General features: G+C 37.7%; 1 protein-coding gene across 2 annotated transcripts in view; it reads right to left on the bottom strand.

Moving 5' to 3' along the window:
* The window catches only part of LOC117422543 (inositol-tetrakisphosphate 1-kinase-like), a 56,004-nt gene that overhangs the window by 7,348 nt on the left and 32,308 nt on the right, over positions 1–16,348 (bottom strand). For both annotated transcript variants that reach the window (XM_058987570.1, XM_058987571.1), the window contains exons 5-9: positions 15,431–15,548; positions 3,147–3,245; positions 2,695–2,735; positions 1,752–1,917; positions 731–798 (exon numbers count right to left, since the gene is read on the bottom strand). In XM_058987570.1, the coding sequence (XP_058843553.1) occupies positions 731–798; positions 1,752–1,917; positions 2,695–2,735; positions 3,147–3,245; positions 15,431–15,548 (492 nt within the window). The remainder of the gene's footprint in view (positions 1–730; positions 799–1,751; positions 1,918–2,694; positions 2,736–3,146; positions 3,246–15,430; positions 15,549–16,348) is intronic.

Below are 16,348 nucleotides of genomic sequence, written 5' to 3'. Positions count from 1 at the left end.
ACTTAAAAAAATGCATTAATTAAAAAAATATATTATTATTATTATTATTATTTTTAAATCGTCTTTTGTGATACGGGAGTAGTGACAGGAGGTATCCATGCCAGATCAGTACCATTTCTCAGTGGCAACAAAGATGTTTGTATTTTCAAGCTGTGCTTCGGTAAGTTCAATGCCTAGCAGCATTTTTTTTCACTACTTCATAAGTGTTGGTGCCTGATTCAGCTAGAGTTTGGTTTTCCGAAAGATCTAAATTGATATACCTCGTCAGTCATCTTTATTGCAAATTTAAATATGGCTACCGTTTTTTTTTTTTTTTTAAATGATATATTAAGTGTGGTTAGTCATGTTTATTTATATAAATTTAAACATAGCTACCGTTAATTTTTCAAAATTCTAGTGGCGTACGGATATCTACAAGTGTTTCAACCCAAAGGAATATGCTGTAATATGCTTGTGACCTGTTTTGACCAATCAGGATAGAGTATTTAAAAGACCCTTTTTATAAAAAAAACTTGTATCCACATATTCTGATATTACAAGATATATACATAAAACTGCGTCTGTATGGGATATGTATTAACAATCGGATTAAAAAAAAAACAAAAAAAACACCACATCCCAATTCTTGCATCACTTTCTTTTTATATCATTAGCAGCTTTTTAAAATAAAAGATCAATTAACTTACACATATTAAAAAAAACAAACAAAAAACCCAATGTTGTTACTTACAGATGTCAGGTCTGAGGACGACTCTGGCTTTGAAACGTTGTGACTATTGAAGAATATTGTTTTTCTGTCTGAAAACAGAAGTAAAAAGTGTTGTTTCAAAAAGACATGGCAGGGAGGAGCCAAAGGAAAGCCAAGCTGCACCTACATAGCAGTCCCACACAGACATTAATCAAATGTGTAGAAGTAGTGTAACTTAACATTTCTGGATGGTTAGGTCAAAGGGATCTCAAAGGGTTATCTGGTCCAGCAGTAGGGGGCAGCATGGCAGTCTAAAAGGCATGTAAAGCTATTGTTACAAACTACATTGCTTATCAATGTCATTTGCCTGTATTTTTTTAATCATTGCTGTTGTCTTTTAGTTGTATATTGCAGTCGTGTGCTTTAAAAGCAGTCACTGCCAGGCACTGACGCCATACAGATGACAAAAGATATATTTGCTGCGCAAGTTCTTTTCATGCAATACAATGAGGGTAATCTGTGCAGGTGTGTGGGTGGATATTAGTGAACTATTTAGGGCTACAAGATACTAGCATATTTTGTCTATCTTATGTAAGCATTTGGAATAAGACGAAATGGTCCTATCTGTATTGCATTCTAACAGCGACCCAAATCAGATTCTTAATATTTTTTGGAATGAAAACCAGTACAAACCAGCCTTTACACCTTATTCTGTAGCATATTTTCAGAACATTTTACTCTAGCTGGTATCTCAGATTACCACTGTTAGTTACAAAAATAAAACTGTACTACAACTTAAACAAGTGATACCAGTGGCTTATACAGAAATAAAGACTTCACAGCCACTGTGTTAAGTGGAGTGTTTTTTCCACTTGAGGAGTTTGTTTTTCTTCTTCTAAACCTCTTTAGAAGTCTGAAGTGTTGAAGTGAAGAGGGTTTATCAGAAATGGAAACTGCTCGTAACAGGTTGAGGGAATTTTTTTAAATTTTTTTTTTTAACGGAACACAGATTGAAGATAAAAGCATGTTTCTCTGTGTCCTGGTGACTGGCCCCTACTCTCACCTGCAGGTCCAGCTGGAAAGTTCTTGAGGGATGGCCTCTCCACCACTGTGTAGGACTCTCCCACCACGAACACCTTGTACAGTACGGCATTGTGGTTGATGAAGCTCTGGATCACACAGGGGGGCTTGATGTCCTTCAGACCCTCCTCGTTGAAAATGATTGCCATCTACAGGACAAACAAGTACTGTATATAAAAACTATGATTTTTTACCATGACTATCAGGTGTGGAAATGTACATGGGTAAAAGTACAAATGTCGTAAGTTAAATAGAAGAAATAGCAGTACAAGCCTCTATCGACATCTGTGTCATGTGGTGGCAATTTTATTATAGCTTGTTTATGGTACCTAATGTTTTCCCTATAATAAAAGCAGCAGTACAATATATTATTATACAACACTATAGAATATAATATTCTCGTTCAAAAATAAATAATATCTGCTTTATGGACGAGTGTGTATACAGTTCTGTGAAAACATTTTAAAACCTAAAAAATGGACAAATTGGTTTAATTTGTCGACTTTTTTTTTAAATGCTGTTACTGATATGGTAAACAGGTAGTATAGAAAGACTGAAGGTGATAACTAAAGATCGATACACATGCAAAGATAAACTATTACAAAACAAGTGGGTGACTGTGGGCAACATTACCCAATGTCACATGCTCAACGCAAAGCAAAGAGTTTTTCTCTATGTGAAAACTGCAAGTCAATGCTGGTTTTAATAAATCTGTAAGGAAGAGTGTTTTCACTATTGCCTGCTTCGTAATGTCGCAGGGCAATAGTTCTTTGACACTTTACTGCTAGAGTGACTGTTGGCAGGTTTGTGGCAATAGCACTAGTTTGGTCATTGTGATTGAAGAATCTGCGATCCACCACAATGTGGTTGTTTTTCTTAAAAAACATGAGAGGTATTTATATACTAAGAGGCTAAATTTTACTTACCTCATGAGAATTTGTGCCATGTGCTACTCTGGTTTTGCATACTACAGTACAAAAAAAAAAGAAAGGATGAAGATCATTAATGTTTTACCACACTGGGTACAGTTTACATAAAGAGACAAAAACTTCTGTCTGGTTTATGAACAAAGGCTCCTACACTTAGAAGTTATCTACAGGTCATGTTTCTCCAGCTTCAAATGTCTGTTTTGTGTTCCAGTTCAGTTCCATTTACTGACGGCATGTTAGTATTAAAAGTTAATGAAAATTATTTGTTTCAACGTATTCTGTACAGTACTGTTTGCCAGAATTGCCATCTTGTGTTGTATCAGTCAGTGCTAGAAGGGCTGGAACTCACTTTTACCCAGTACCACTAATATTTTAATACTGGAGTTTTTGAGTACAATACTAAGCCATTGTCTGGTACACCTGTAAAACGATGTGACAAGGGTACATACTGAAGGGGAATGTGAGTCTGTGCTTCTCTATCTGCTCCAGGGTATCTGGTCCACACTCGCTGGTAAGCACCATGAAGGGAGGAGAGCAGATCCTGCCATCTGCAAAGCAAAAGAGAGGAGGCTGTGAATGCAGCTGGGGGCAGGTTCTTGCAATCCCGTGCGAAGGGTATATTGTCAAAACGGTCGCTACACTTCATTCTTTCACATTTATCTGGAGAACCACTTATCCAATTGTCAGGAAACTTGGTATTAACATAATGTAGCTTAAGTTACAACACCAGAGGAGGGTGTATATCTGTTCATACAGCCATCCATCATGAACATTAGTAATAACTTTATTTAGCACAGTATCAGATTGTAGGGGACATACAGGAGATGTCTGTCTGTCTGTCTGTTCATCAGTCTGTATGTCACATATGCTTGCTTATATCTGGAGAATCGTGTATCAAATTATGATTAAACATTTCATTGCTACAGTAATTAATAGTGTATACCAGTACTTTTCTTCACATTCTGTTGATCTGGCAGTCTGCAACTTTTCCCATCATACTGTTAGCTCCAATTTTGAATTTACAGCCATGGATGGGAATGTATGTTTCTGACATATTGTAAAGTAGTTGTTTAAACTAGTGGTGATCTGGGGAGCCAGAAAATTCTCTTAACCCCAAATCTCTTCTTAAAACATCCAAGATTCAATATGAACCTCTACTGACACCCTGTGCATTGGAATTTTACTTGTGTTTCCAATAAAATTTGAAGTGCAGCTAAAATGCCGTCTACAGAGTTTGATATTTTACTGGGTAAGAAAGGCAAATCACACTATAACCTTGGCTCCAAATACTACTGTACCAAGTTCAAAACTGATTCTTATCATCCCTTAGGGATTAGAACTATAAATCTCCCACGGGCTCCTGGCTGTTGAGATTGGCTTCTGTTCACTCACTGAAAACACTAGATACCGCCATTAGTCTGATTTCTTTATTTTCAGCCAGACTGGGGGTGAGACAAAAGAAACTAAAAAAGGCCCACTGGGAACTTTTTTTTGCTGCTAGTAAATGTTTTTCTCAATTTCTTGACATGCAGTCAGCCCAGACTGCTGTTTAACTATCCGTGACACTCTTTGAAATTACTCTGTTTAAGTCTGTAAAGGTCCAGACTTATTCTTAGTTGCAGAATATTCTCAGAATAGTGTTTTGATATAGTTCTTTGATCCCTATGAAACAAGAGAAGCCCATGTTTTCAACAACATTGTCAACACACTGAGACAGTTCTCATAACCCCCATTTTATACTGGGTTCACTTCAAGTTGAATGGGTGTTTTGGAACAGCATTTAAAATGATGACAACGCGGGCCATTGTGCAGAACAGACTTTGCTCTCTGACTACATCAGGCTGTAATCATCAAGGAGGCCAGGTATCCCCTTCCAGGACAGTTTCAACACCTTGGAGGCTTGTCATCATGTACAATCAGAGATGCCAATGGTGGCCCGATTTTCAGTTATTTTCCCCATTGTTAGTGAGAAAACAATGTAAAACCTTGATTTGCGTTATGTCTGGTTAATTGATATACTGTACAGGGTTTCAAATGACAAAAAAATAGGTTAACTATAAGCTCTTAGTCATACAGTAACACACAAATGTGAGCTTGTTGTGTCCTTACCACCCACAATGAACAGAACTGTTGTGGTGTTTTTCTGTTAACACTGCCACTCCAGGAGTCTTGATGGACTTGTACTTGTACCCTGAGGGAGATGGCTACTTTCCATACATGCACTGTATGTATGCTACATACAGTTCTTTACGTGTTTACATTTTTGCACACCTGCATTTACTGGCATGCTCACCCTACAACATTGTACAATAAATCGTTTCTCATTTAAAATGCTGAATGACTTTACAAGTGTCCCCTTTAAAATAAAACAGCAATTTAGGTTTACCTGCTCTTAAATGCTTCCAATGCATTAGTTGGAAACGAAACTCAACAGCTGAAGTAATTCCACAGCAGTGAAGCAATCCCTATGAAAGCTCAAGAGGAGTTTCTCTTAAATCAGAAGCTCTTTTTCAAACAAACCTTCCGATTACCATTCTGCTGTCAAGTCTGCTGCCAAGACTAAGCTCAATTTTTCATATTTTCAATTTTACATCTAATATTTGTTAAGCTGACGTGACCCTGTTCTGATTGCTCCGGTTTCCTTGTCAAGACATCTACTGTAGTCCCTTTTCTGGAAGACCCATAGCCTTATTTTTGTTTTACCTGCAGCAAATTTCAGCCATTTCTTCACACTGGCAGTATTCAAAGTCACAGCATTTTGAGACATTTCATATTCCAGCTTCAAACGTAATACAGGACACACCCCTGCTGGATACAGTTTATAAAGAAATTGCTTAACATGTTTTGTGAATTTAGTGATGGTCTACCGTCAGGGTCAATGACCCTGGATTCTCCCTTACCAAAACCAGTAAGGCATCATAGGAGCTTCCCCTCACAACTCTGAGAAAGCACTGAACGCTGACCTGGGCACCCACTGCCATCCAGTCTGGGCTGCTCTCTTGCAATTGTACTGAATTGTGTATCACAGCTGTAGCTTTGTTAAGTGGACTACCGCTGCCGCGATTAGACATTTTATAAAGCACAAAAGAATTCAGCTGCTTTCGATACTGCTAGCTGCTTAAAGAAAACAAAGCCCAGTATGGTTTAATGAGACAGGGCCTGAGAGGTGAAATTGAGTTACGTGAGAAATTCAGCTCCAGTCTGCTTTCTGTTTTGTCAACAAAAAGGGCCCAGACTTATCTGGAAAAAAAAAAAAAAAAATCATAAAACTGTTGATACTATCTATCTCTTTTTTCATTATTGCAGTGTTAATAGAATAAGACACGTACTTGCGCACGAAAGGCTGTGAAACAGCACAGCAAAAGTATGTGGGACATCACAGTTCAAAGTAAATATGCATGGTTACGCAATGTCTAGCATGGTTGCACCAGGGCAATTAAAAAAATACAAAAAAAGTTGACAGATTTATGCATTCCGTTAAGTACAAAAATACAGTTCATATAAATACAGATATTCTGCTAACCTGTCTTTTCAAGTGTCTTTACAGAAGTACAAAAAACCATACTTAATTCAAACATTCCTAGGTAAGGTAATCTGGTGAGTTATGAAACCCATGGAAACTGGAATATAACTTGTTTGAAACCGGTTAGTTACTGTGTGTACTTCACATGTGATTTCACACATGCCTATCCTTTCTATTTACTAGAAATACCAACAGCTTTGTTTTTGGTTGACAAAGCACCAATGGTGCTACTAATAATAGTTTTTACATATTTACACTGGCCCCAGTGTGTTGCTCCCAGTGCATTGTTTGAGTGGAAAAATGAACCCAGTGTCCTTACTCTACCACAATGAGTAGAGTTGTGCTTTCCGGTGGTGTTTCTTCTGCAAACATTGCCATTAATTGATGTCAATGCAGTTGGGTCGGTTGCGCTGGCAGTCACTGTCAGTCCTTGTGAATTCTCAGGGATCCTTCAGCTTTCTCATTATTGTTTATGAATAGTTGCACACAACTCTAACATGTTTTACACAGGTCTTTTGGAACAGTTGTAACCATATACAATGCAAACTAGGGGCTTTTCCAATTTTGCCTTACACACTACAATTTTTTTGGCATTCAGCATTAAAAAATGTTATAACAAAAAAATACCCTGCAGCACGCCTTACAGACACTGTGCAAGCAGATGCAAGAAGGTGGAGGGGACTGTCCCCACAGCAAGCTTGCTTGACCTCAATGTGATGCTGTCAGCAAAGGTTCCCATCACTAACTGTGTGATACTGTATGAGTGGAAAAAGGACTGAGCCAATGCGCCTGCTGGTTCTCATCCATTCTGCCTTTCCAATGCGATTACATGGACAATGGGATTTGGTTGGAAGAATGGAAGGCCCATGGAGCAGACTGTCAAGACTGGGAAATGACCCTGCGAAGGTCACAATTTGCTCACAGTATTTGTAACAACAACAGAGCTCCAGGCATGTTCTCTACACAAAACAGCTAAGAAATAAACAACCACCCTTATCATAGGAACACAGTATACTACAAGTATAGTATACATATACATACTGTGGCATGTTGGTAGTATACAGACTTTCACTATAGAACTATTACAGGGTGATCACAGTTGGCTCCTTCCCTAGAGTGCAAAGAAACGTGGCCTGGTTAGGTTGTTTTAATTTTAATTTTCAATATTATACTGAAAAGTACATAATGATCTACACTATACAGAAAAAAAATGACTACTTTTGAATTAACCAATTATCCTACAGAAACCAAAAGAATCTCTCCAATATGAGATACTGTTGTGGTTTGCATGCAAAGCAGACACAGAAGGTGCAATGACATCTTAAGGCATTTTATACAGAGACAAATAGGTACCCACTGGCTGCCCATACTAAAGAGTGCATCAAATAACTATGCAAAATAATCTTATATAGGTTAGAAACATATGCTGCACAACACAGAGAGTTACCTTTAAAAGAAAACAATTTACATGATATACAGTACATGTAACTGAACCCCCTATTGACATATAGTCACCAAATTTGAAGCAAATATGTCCGGTATAAAACTAACAATACTATTAGACTATTATACTATTGGAATTGTTTTATTCCTCTATTTAAATCCATTTGACCTTACTTTAAACTAGGGTCTTTAGTGTTGTTAAATTTCTGCTCAATTCTACCCTTCAACACACATCCAACCCCAGCTTATATCTCAAATGTTGTTATTTTTTACAAGCTACAGCAGGCTAGTGTCACTGGCAGTGAAATCCAAATAAAATGCAAGGCCCCTTTTTCTGTTTTTATTCATATCATAAATTTTCAGGACAATTGAAAAAGAACTGCTGTTGCTAAAGGCAGGCTGAGCAGCAAAGTGCAGTATCCTGTTTCAAAGACAACAATTCTAGACTGATGTACAAATTTACTTAACCAGTGCTAGCTACTGCCTAACCGCCCACGCCTCACTAATTATCCTTCACATACTGTATGTGTTTATAAAATCATTTTGTAAAAAAGAAGGTAAAAAGGTAGGTATTTGTATGTTTTAAAAAATATTTGAAATATATCTTGTTAACTACGATACCAGCCTTTTATAAAACGGTTTCTGAATTGCTAGACACATTGGAGTCTGCTTTAACTTTACACATTTCCTGAAAGATCACCTTTACAACTGGTTTAAACTTGGAATAACCTAAAATACACAACAAAATACAGTGTGGGCTTCTGCTACCCATACCAGCCTCATCGAAGAACACATTATTATTATTATTATTATCATCATTATTATTTTTATTATTAAAATACAAGAACACCATATTAAAAAAGTGAAACTTCAATTAGGAACTACAGTCAACAACTAGAACATTCCAATAGAAAATAAAATGCAACATAATGAAAATAAAAGATTTAAAATGCAATTATTTAAAATGATTATCCCTGCCACACCTTCCTGATGTGGTCAACTACCTGAAGGTGATTCTCTCTAATCAGGGTGTTATTGCTAATTTAAAATTACACTCTCATAGACCTTCCTTGCAGCAGTTTCAGCTTTTACAACACACCTCTCGACTCTGGTTAGCTTGTGGCATAGTTGTGATATGGTTGGTTGTAGATAGATGAATGTGGTCCAACCTATGTGCCTGGAAACAAGATGGAATCCAATTGGTTGCGACAGTGCGGGGCAGACCGCCGATTGGCTCTGTTAATTTAGCTTGGTATTAAATAATCCTAAACTGTGTATTTATCTGTACAGGCCTTGCTTAACAGGACTTTGATCCAATAGGAATTAAAGTTGTGTTTCTTGCAGCTTTAAAGCGAATCAGACTTCAAGCTTGGGGGAATTCACTGTAGGGAGTAAGTGTGGTATTTATTGTAAATGATCATGCTTTGGTAATTTTATATAGGCTTTAAAGCATTTTATTTTAGTCTGAGTACACAGACTATATATGCTACAATGTATGAACTTGCTAATTCAAGGGAACTCACTTGTACTGAAAACAACCAACTCTGTTCTGCTAGTAAGTGCATGTGGCCAGATATAATACTGTACACCAGTCACATTACAGAAACAAAACCAATTCAGCTTAGGACAAGTGGGTATATTGTTTAAGATGTTTGTTTATTCCGGTCTTCAATGAAACTAGAATTAAACATTTTTCGAAAGGAGAAAACCCCACATTACCAGAATGATGACACCTTCTTACGCTTTTTTTGTAATACCTACAAAACTACAAGAGGAGGATACCAAGAGGACTAGCACACTATTCATGACCATTTTAAAACACTGGGATTGGAATGGGTTAAGTGGTTTCATAAACAGATCCTCAAATGAAATGAAACTCTTCCACCGGCCTGCCATTCCCAATAAAGCAAAGCGCATTTATTAATGCTCGTAGAGTATCTCTTTTCAGAATCTACCCGAGAGCAGTGTTTGCTTGACGTTGCCCCGGCTCTGCTAATTGTTAAAGGGGAATCTAGCGTGCCAGAAGTGCAGTCAGAAGGCTCTTTTAAAACATACCATTGCTCTTGATCGCAAACATTACAGCCGATATTTATCAGAGTATCTCTCCTGGTCTACCAGTGACCTTTAATAAAGTCGCCAGTGCAGTACATTACACTATAATTTACTATGTCTAGGTTTGCCTCTTCATAACTCAGTTATAATGGAAGCACAATACACTGTGCTGTATGGTTACTATGGGCACTTACAGTGAAGTGTTATTGCAGTTTTTTCGCAGCTTTAAAATGGACCAATATAAAAGACAGCACTCCACGGCAGCAATTAAAGTGGTATTTGTTGTAAATGGTCATTTGGTAGTTTTTTTTAGGCTTTAAACAAAAAGGAGCATTTTATTTCATGAGCTTGAGTACACAGACTATATGAGGTACACTTACCGTTCCGCATTTTCGTTTTTTATCTTAACACCATGGAATTTTTTGGAGTTTATTTTACAAATATTAAAATAGTGATAAAATCCGTAGAAACATCGGTAAAATATCGGGAAATAAAATTCTTAGTATACACACTTTACCAGTGGAATATGATGCGTAGCAGTTGTGGTTTCTGATTAAGTTTTGATATGTATGATGAAGCAGAATGTGTGCAAGTCGAAGCCCATGTTAACGTTTACCTCAGAAGTAATGTTTGACATTAACTGCCTTTATTAACAGGAAGCAGAAGTACTATTTTATTAAACATACTAAGTTTGTATTACATGTGGCTGTATTAGTCACACCATGAGGTTTGGTTCCTGTACAACAGATGGATGCATTTTATTTATGTACCAATTGTCATTAGTCAATAGCACAGTAGTTGGTCATTATATCAGGACCCTATCATTATCATGAGCAGCTGCTCTATTCACCATTATTCATTACTGATGAATAGCATTCACTGCATCATCTGTTTGCAGATATTATATCTTCAGGTAACCACCATTGCAACGCATTAAAAAAAGCAATGTGTATTGTTATTACTGTATGCTGTACATAAGCTTATTATTAGTTATATTAACCCTTTAGGGTAAGCCAATCTCCATTCAGAATTGCTAAGGGGACATACAGTATGTTTAATGCTTGAAATAACGCAGGTCAGTTTTTTTGTGCTGTATATTCCCCTGTAATTGAGTTTATATAAAATATGTCTTTATGGTCACCGGCTCTTATCAGTCCATATTTTATTAGTTGTAATTTTCCTTGGTGTCATCTTGCACAATCCTGAGAAAGATCAGCTGAGTTTTCAAGTGATAAGTCATGCATATAGTTAGTCTCTGTACAGTATTGGAAAACAGGTGACATTTTGACCCATTCAGACTATAATCACTTCACCTCAAAAGCAAATACTGTTGGCATAAGAACACAAAGCAATGTGACAATTCCCACTGGGCCAGTTTGATCCAGTTTTGGCCAGTCAAGCAGTTACAACAAAAACAGTGGTGATGTCACCTCACATAATCTGAACACAACTGTAGTTATTACATGTATCCTTAGGAACTCATACTATCACAGAACTGAATTGGCATGGCACACACACAAACACACACATTTCTTAAATTAGTTACCTTTTTGTTAGCATAAGAGAACAGTGTTAGAGAATGGGATTAAGGGTGTTGGTTTCCAAAACAAAATGTAATCTCAGACTAAGGTCAATTTGTTTTCAATGGATTGATCTTTGGCACGTGTGAACCTGAACAGTACTGGATATTCCGCTTCAAACCAGGCTTGCTAACAAACCTGCTAATCCACCTTTCACAAGCATTCAGTCTCGTTTTCTTAATGGCAAGGTAGTAAATCAACCACCTTACACTATGTTGTATGCTTGAAACAATGCAGGGCAGTTTGTTTGTGCTGTATTTTAATCACTCTATATGTATAGTATAATAAAACATGTCTTTTTGGTCACCTGCTCTTACCAGTCAATATTTTGTCACTTGTAAAATTTGCTTGGCGTCTTGAACAATCCTGAGAGGGATCTGTACAGTACTGGATAATCATCTTCAAACCAGTCTTCCAGCATTGCAGACTGCTCCCACTATTAGCAAGGAGTGTTACATGTCTTAAATACTTGTTGCCCAATGTTAACAAGCCTTCCTATTGTTTTTTTTTTCTTTTTTTCTACTGTAAACACAGCTCATCAGGACCATCTCAAAACAAATCTCGGGGAAGTAAAGAAAGCCAGTGTTCACCATGTGTTGCTTGCTTGAAAGCTTAGTTTATGACAACCTAGGTACTAAGGAAATCAGCTGTTTTAATGGCTGCTAGTGTTCAAAATACATCACCAAATTATTTTCAAAGCACAACCCTTATAGGTTCAAGAGGCCTCCAAAAGATCAGCAATCATAAAAATTGACCAATAGAACTTAAGAAGTCAGGCCAGCCCCTAAATCGACCAATAGAATTGAAGAGTCTTCCTGTGACTAATCTCTGACTGCAAGTAAAACCATGATTACTGTAACTCTTAAAGCTGTGGAGTGCACTGTGCTTCATCGGAAACCAGCTATTATAGGCTTGTCTCGTTACAACTACACATGCTTGAAAAACTGTTTAGAAGCTCAGTGTAATTAGTTTTGAAGATAAGAGACCCGTTAAAATAATGTTGCCCAAGTCAGCTCTGATTGCAGTAAATCCTACTCATTCCCTTGCAGAACTCATTTTCTAACATGCTTCTAAAACTCACCTAAACCGCACAACAGGTCGCTTAGCAACGTAAAACAGGAGTTAAAACACATGTGCAACCGGGATTCTTGTTGTGCGGTTCTCTCCACTCCTTACTGATTTTATTTTAAGTTTATTCTCTGTGCATTCTTGCCCACTATTTTGAGTGTCACACCCATCAAAGCATCAGCTATCGGCTCACTAATGTCTCCACAAAATGAACACAGCCCAGGGTCTTATTCACAAGAAGAAGCTTAATTTACAACATCCTCATTCACTGAAGCGCCCCTTTTCCTTTGAATTTAAGGTATGTGGTCTCCAAAATACAGCATCATAGGGTATTGTGTGCTAAAATCACTGCAGACAACACTGGCAACACACTTGTTCATCGATTTGTAGCTCAGCTAATGGTAGCCATAACAAGAAGTGTCCGACTACTTATGGCAATGGAAATTATACTTTAATAAATCCTTGGCCATTTGTAAGGATTACCCACCTGGCTCAGTGCCTGGTTCAGAGTTTTATTCAAGTACAGAGAAATTGTAAGAATAAAACCAAGCTAGAAAGTTAAACAATGTTTTTAAACATCTAAGAAGCTGCTGCAGTATTACAGGGGGCTGTAAAACTACTACAGAATGTGGAAACCATCACTAGACACATCACAAAAGATTGCACATTCTGGGTAACACGGAGGGAAAAATCCATGATACTCAGCAAACCACTTGGGTTCTACTCAAAATGCAGCACTACTGTATCATGAGGGCAGCCATGTCACATGAACCTGCTAAATGTTTCTGATCTGTGTTACTGAACAAGCCAATGAATAACTGTACATAGGTTACTTCCAGTGATATGTCAGTCCTAGTTTCTAGCACGGTCACTCTATTTCAAGACAGCTTGCTAAATGGAAGTGCCTCACAACTGCACAGTGAATCTAGGAGCTGTTACTCTTGTTTAGTTTGTATCATGAAAGTCCTGTATACTGTACATGTACCTATTTTTGTGTTCCATTGAGCATATGTACATTTTGATTTACATACTTGATATGGAATAGAAAACCGGGGATTCCCACATTAGTAAGGCAGCACATGCACTTGACCTGTAGCTTGAATTGGCTACAGCAGCTGTGGAGGTGTTACTATTGGTCAGTAATATTTCATATATTTTATGGGGTTGTGGAGTAGAAGAACAGTGACCAATGAGAACATTAATATAGATACTATACACAAGAATCAAAAGTGTTTTTTTTTTTTTTAATTAAAAAAAGGTACAAGTCCCTGGGAGTCCTATTCCTTGTCAGGAAATTATCTAAGTGCTAGAAAATAATGATAACCCTTGACAAGGAAATGATTGATATAATCTCCCTGAATTTATCTCTAAATGGGCTTCAAAGTCAAAGAACATACTCCTAGAACACAGTGTAAACAGGAGGTTTAGAGCTTAATGTTCTCTTGTTCTTCATCAGCTAATTTGCCTGGCTAATCTGTGACGCCACAGTCCTGATGTGACAACCAGCAAGAACACTCAGAGCAGCGGCATTTTAAACAAAGCATTTCTGTTACAACAGCAGCCGTAATTGATGCGGCATTCAAGGGCAGTAATTTACTTTAGATCTCAACAGATCTGTGTGGAATGCCTGGTCGCAGGGCTGCAGCGAAACTGGAACAGCATCATTAACTGTCTGGAAACAGTTTGGAATGGTCCGATAAAGGGAATTTAACTAAACAAGACTGAAGGTCAGGGCTTCTCTTATGTTTTAATAAGCAATGGGATTACGTGGAGGTGTGTGTGTGTGTGTGTGTGTGTGTGTTGCCTCATTGTTGTAGTTTCAGGTATTTTATGGAAAGGTCGATGCGGTTTCTAGTTTGGTGTGCTTCACACAGCAGACGGAACAGTATGTTTGATCCTTCCTGCACAGAGAAGAGATGTGTTCCTATTTGTTCTGTGATCAGAATATTTCAAACCACCAGAGTTCAACGGTCACAGAATCACATGACATTTTACAATGAGGAAGTGACTTGCAGTAACAGTTTACAGCTAGCAGTGCACTTTGTAGCTCAAAAGCTTCGCTCAGGTAAAAAGTGTTCAATATAAATCCGCTCAGAATACCTCAGAATGAGTGAACACACATGCTTGTGACATCATTCCTCGTGACATTTTTGGGGAAATGTCCAGCAGAGGAAAAGTTAATGAATCATTAAACAATACTGTGGCCAAACCCGAGTCAAGCAGACTTTGGTTAATGGAGTCATGTTATATGGCTAGTCACAGTCTACTTTGATTTACCTTTTGCATAGAATTCTGTTTTGAAAAAAAAAGAAACTGGGGGGTGGGGGGGGGTTAAACATATCCAAAAATGGTCTTTTTGCCATTATAGTAGAAATTAGAGGCTAGCCCTGCTCTTGATAGAAGACAGAACATAACAATTCGAAACGAGGCTCAGGTTGCCGTTTGTCTTGGCTGAAAACTGGAAAGAATAAACTTGCTGGCTACACTGGTGCATTGAGGACCTGTGGCTGCCAGTTTTACAAGACAGGGCATAATTTAAGACTCACATTGTTTATCAGTTTGAGTCATTCCAGCTTTTAGTTAGTTTAAAATCAGACACACCTGAGCTCAGCTGGACACAATTACCTGTGCCAAACAACGTCCAAACCACAGAATCCGATTTCACCCTCCCCACACCATTCTGATAGTCGTGCTAAAAAAGGTTTTTCAAGTTTCATCCTAACTGACCAAGTGGTTCTCATACAGACACGTTCGGACAAACATTCTCCTTTTACCCCTGTGGTTATGATTCTGTTATACTCAATAACTTGTAACAACTTGTGCTAAAAAAATAAATAAATGATCTTCATCACAGCATACTTATGTAAGCCTGCCTCCACTCTATTTATTGATATGCATCCCCAGTGGGAATAATAGTAATTGTTCTCATATTAACACTAAGAACCTCAACTACAAATGCACCTATGATTTTTACTTAAGCACTACCTTGCCTACAGCAGGTTTACTTGAAGTGTATGCTCTTCAAGTCATGAAACCCAACAGGTAAATAAACAGAGAGGCCTCAAACCTTGCATGCGGTCTTCTATCCTGTGGATCAGCTCGTAAGACTTGCACCGGTCCAACAGGGTCCGGATAGCTGGAAGAGGGTCAAGGACAATGGTCTCTGGATGGGCTTCAATGTAGTCCTGAAATCATTCAAAACATATTGCTAAGACCTTTAGGAGGAGATGAATGTTATTATAAAACCTGTGCATCTCATTAAAACTGCAAACAAAGAATAGAAGTAAAACTAAATTATAAAACACTGCGATTCTTCAATTCATTCCTTATCGTAGACTACAATGAATACACATGAGAGTATGCCACTTCTCCTGTCCCCAAAACTACTCCCTGTGAATGGATGAATGAATGAATGAATGAATGAATGAATGAATGAATGAATGAACAAACATTTATATAAATCCTATTCTGAGCGGATAGGAGAACAGTGTTGTTTTGCATGCCCCTCCTATCCTTAGCCTTTCTTTTTAAGGTGTCCAGTGCATGCAGTGGCTTCTGAAAATGTAAACCAAACCAAACTAATCTCAAAGCTGAATCGAACCCAGGCCTAGCAATAAAACAGTGTATCACGCTGCATCCATCTTTCACAACGCGGTCTTGCACCTTAACAAAAGATAATGAAGCACATAATGAATCCATTCAGTCCTACTATACTGTTCAAACACTGCAAGAGCTCCTGCAAAAACAATTAAATCATTCTGACCAAAGCATCATCCAAACAAAATTGCAGTGTCAGCTCCACTCCATTTCCACAGGCTCACTGTAAAGGAGCACAATCACCATTAATATCTTAATAATATTACAGCACAGCACTCTCTTTCCTGAATGTCTAAAACCTGCAACTCTCTTTTTTTCCCACCACAAACTTATAACATTATTACTAGGATAATTACACTGCCATAAAAGATTATTACAGTGGGAATAT

This window comes from Acipenser ruthenus, chromosome 15 (genome assembly GCF_902713425.1).
Source record: "Acipenser ruthenus chromosome 15, fAciRut3.2 maternal haplotype, whole genome shotgun sequence".
Taxonomy (NCBI): Eukaryota; Metazoa; Chordata; class Actinopteri; order Acipenseriformes; family Acipenseridae; genus Acipenser; species Acipenser ruthenus.
This window is presented reverse-complemented; position numbering and strand designations above follow the sequence as displayed.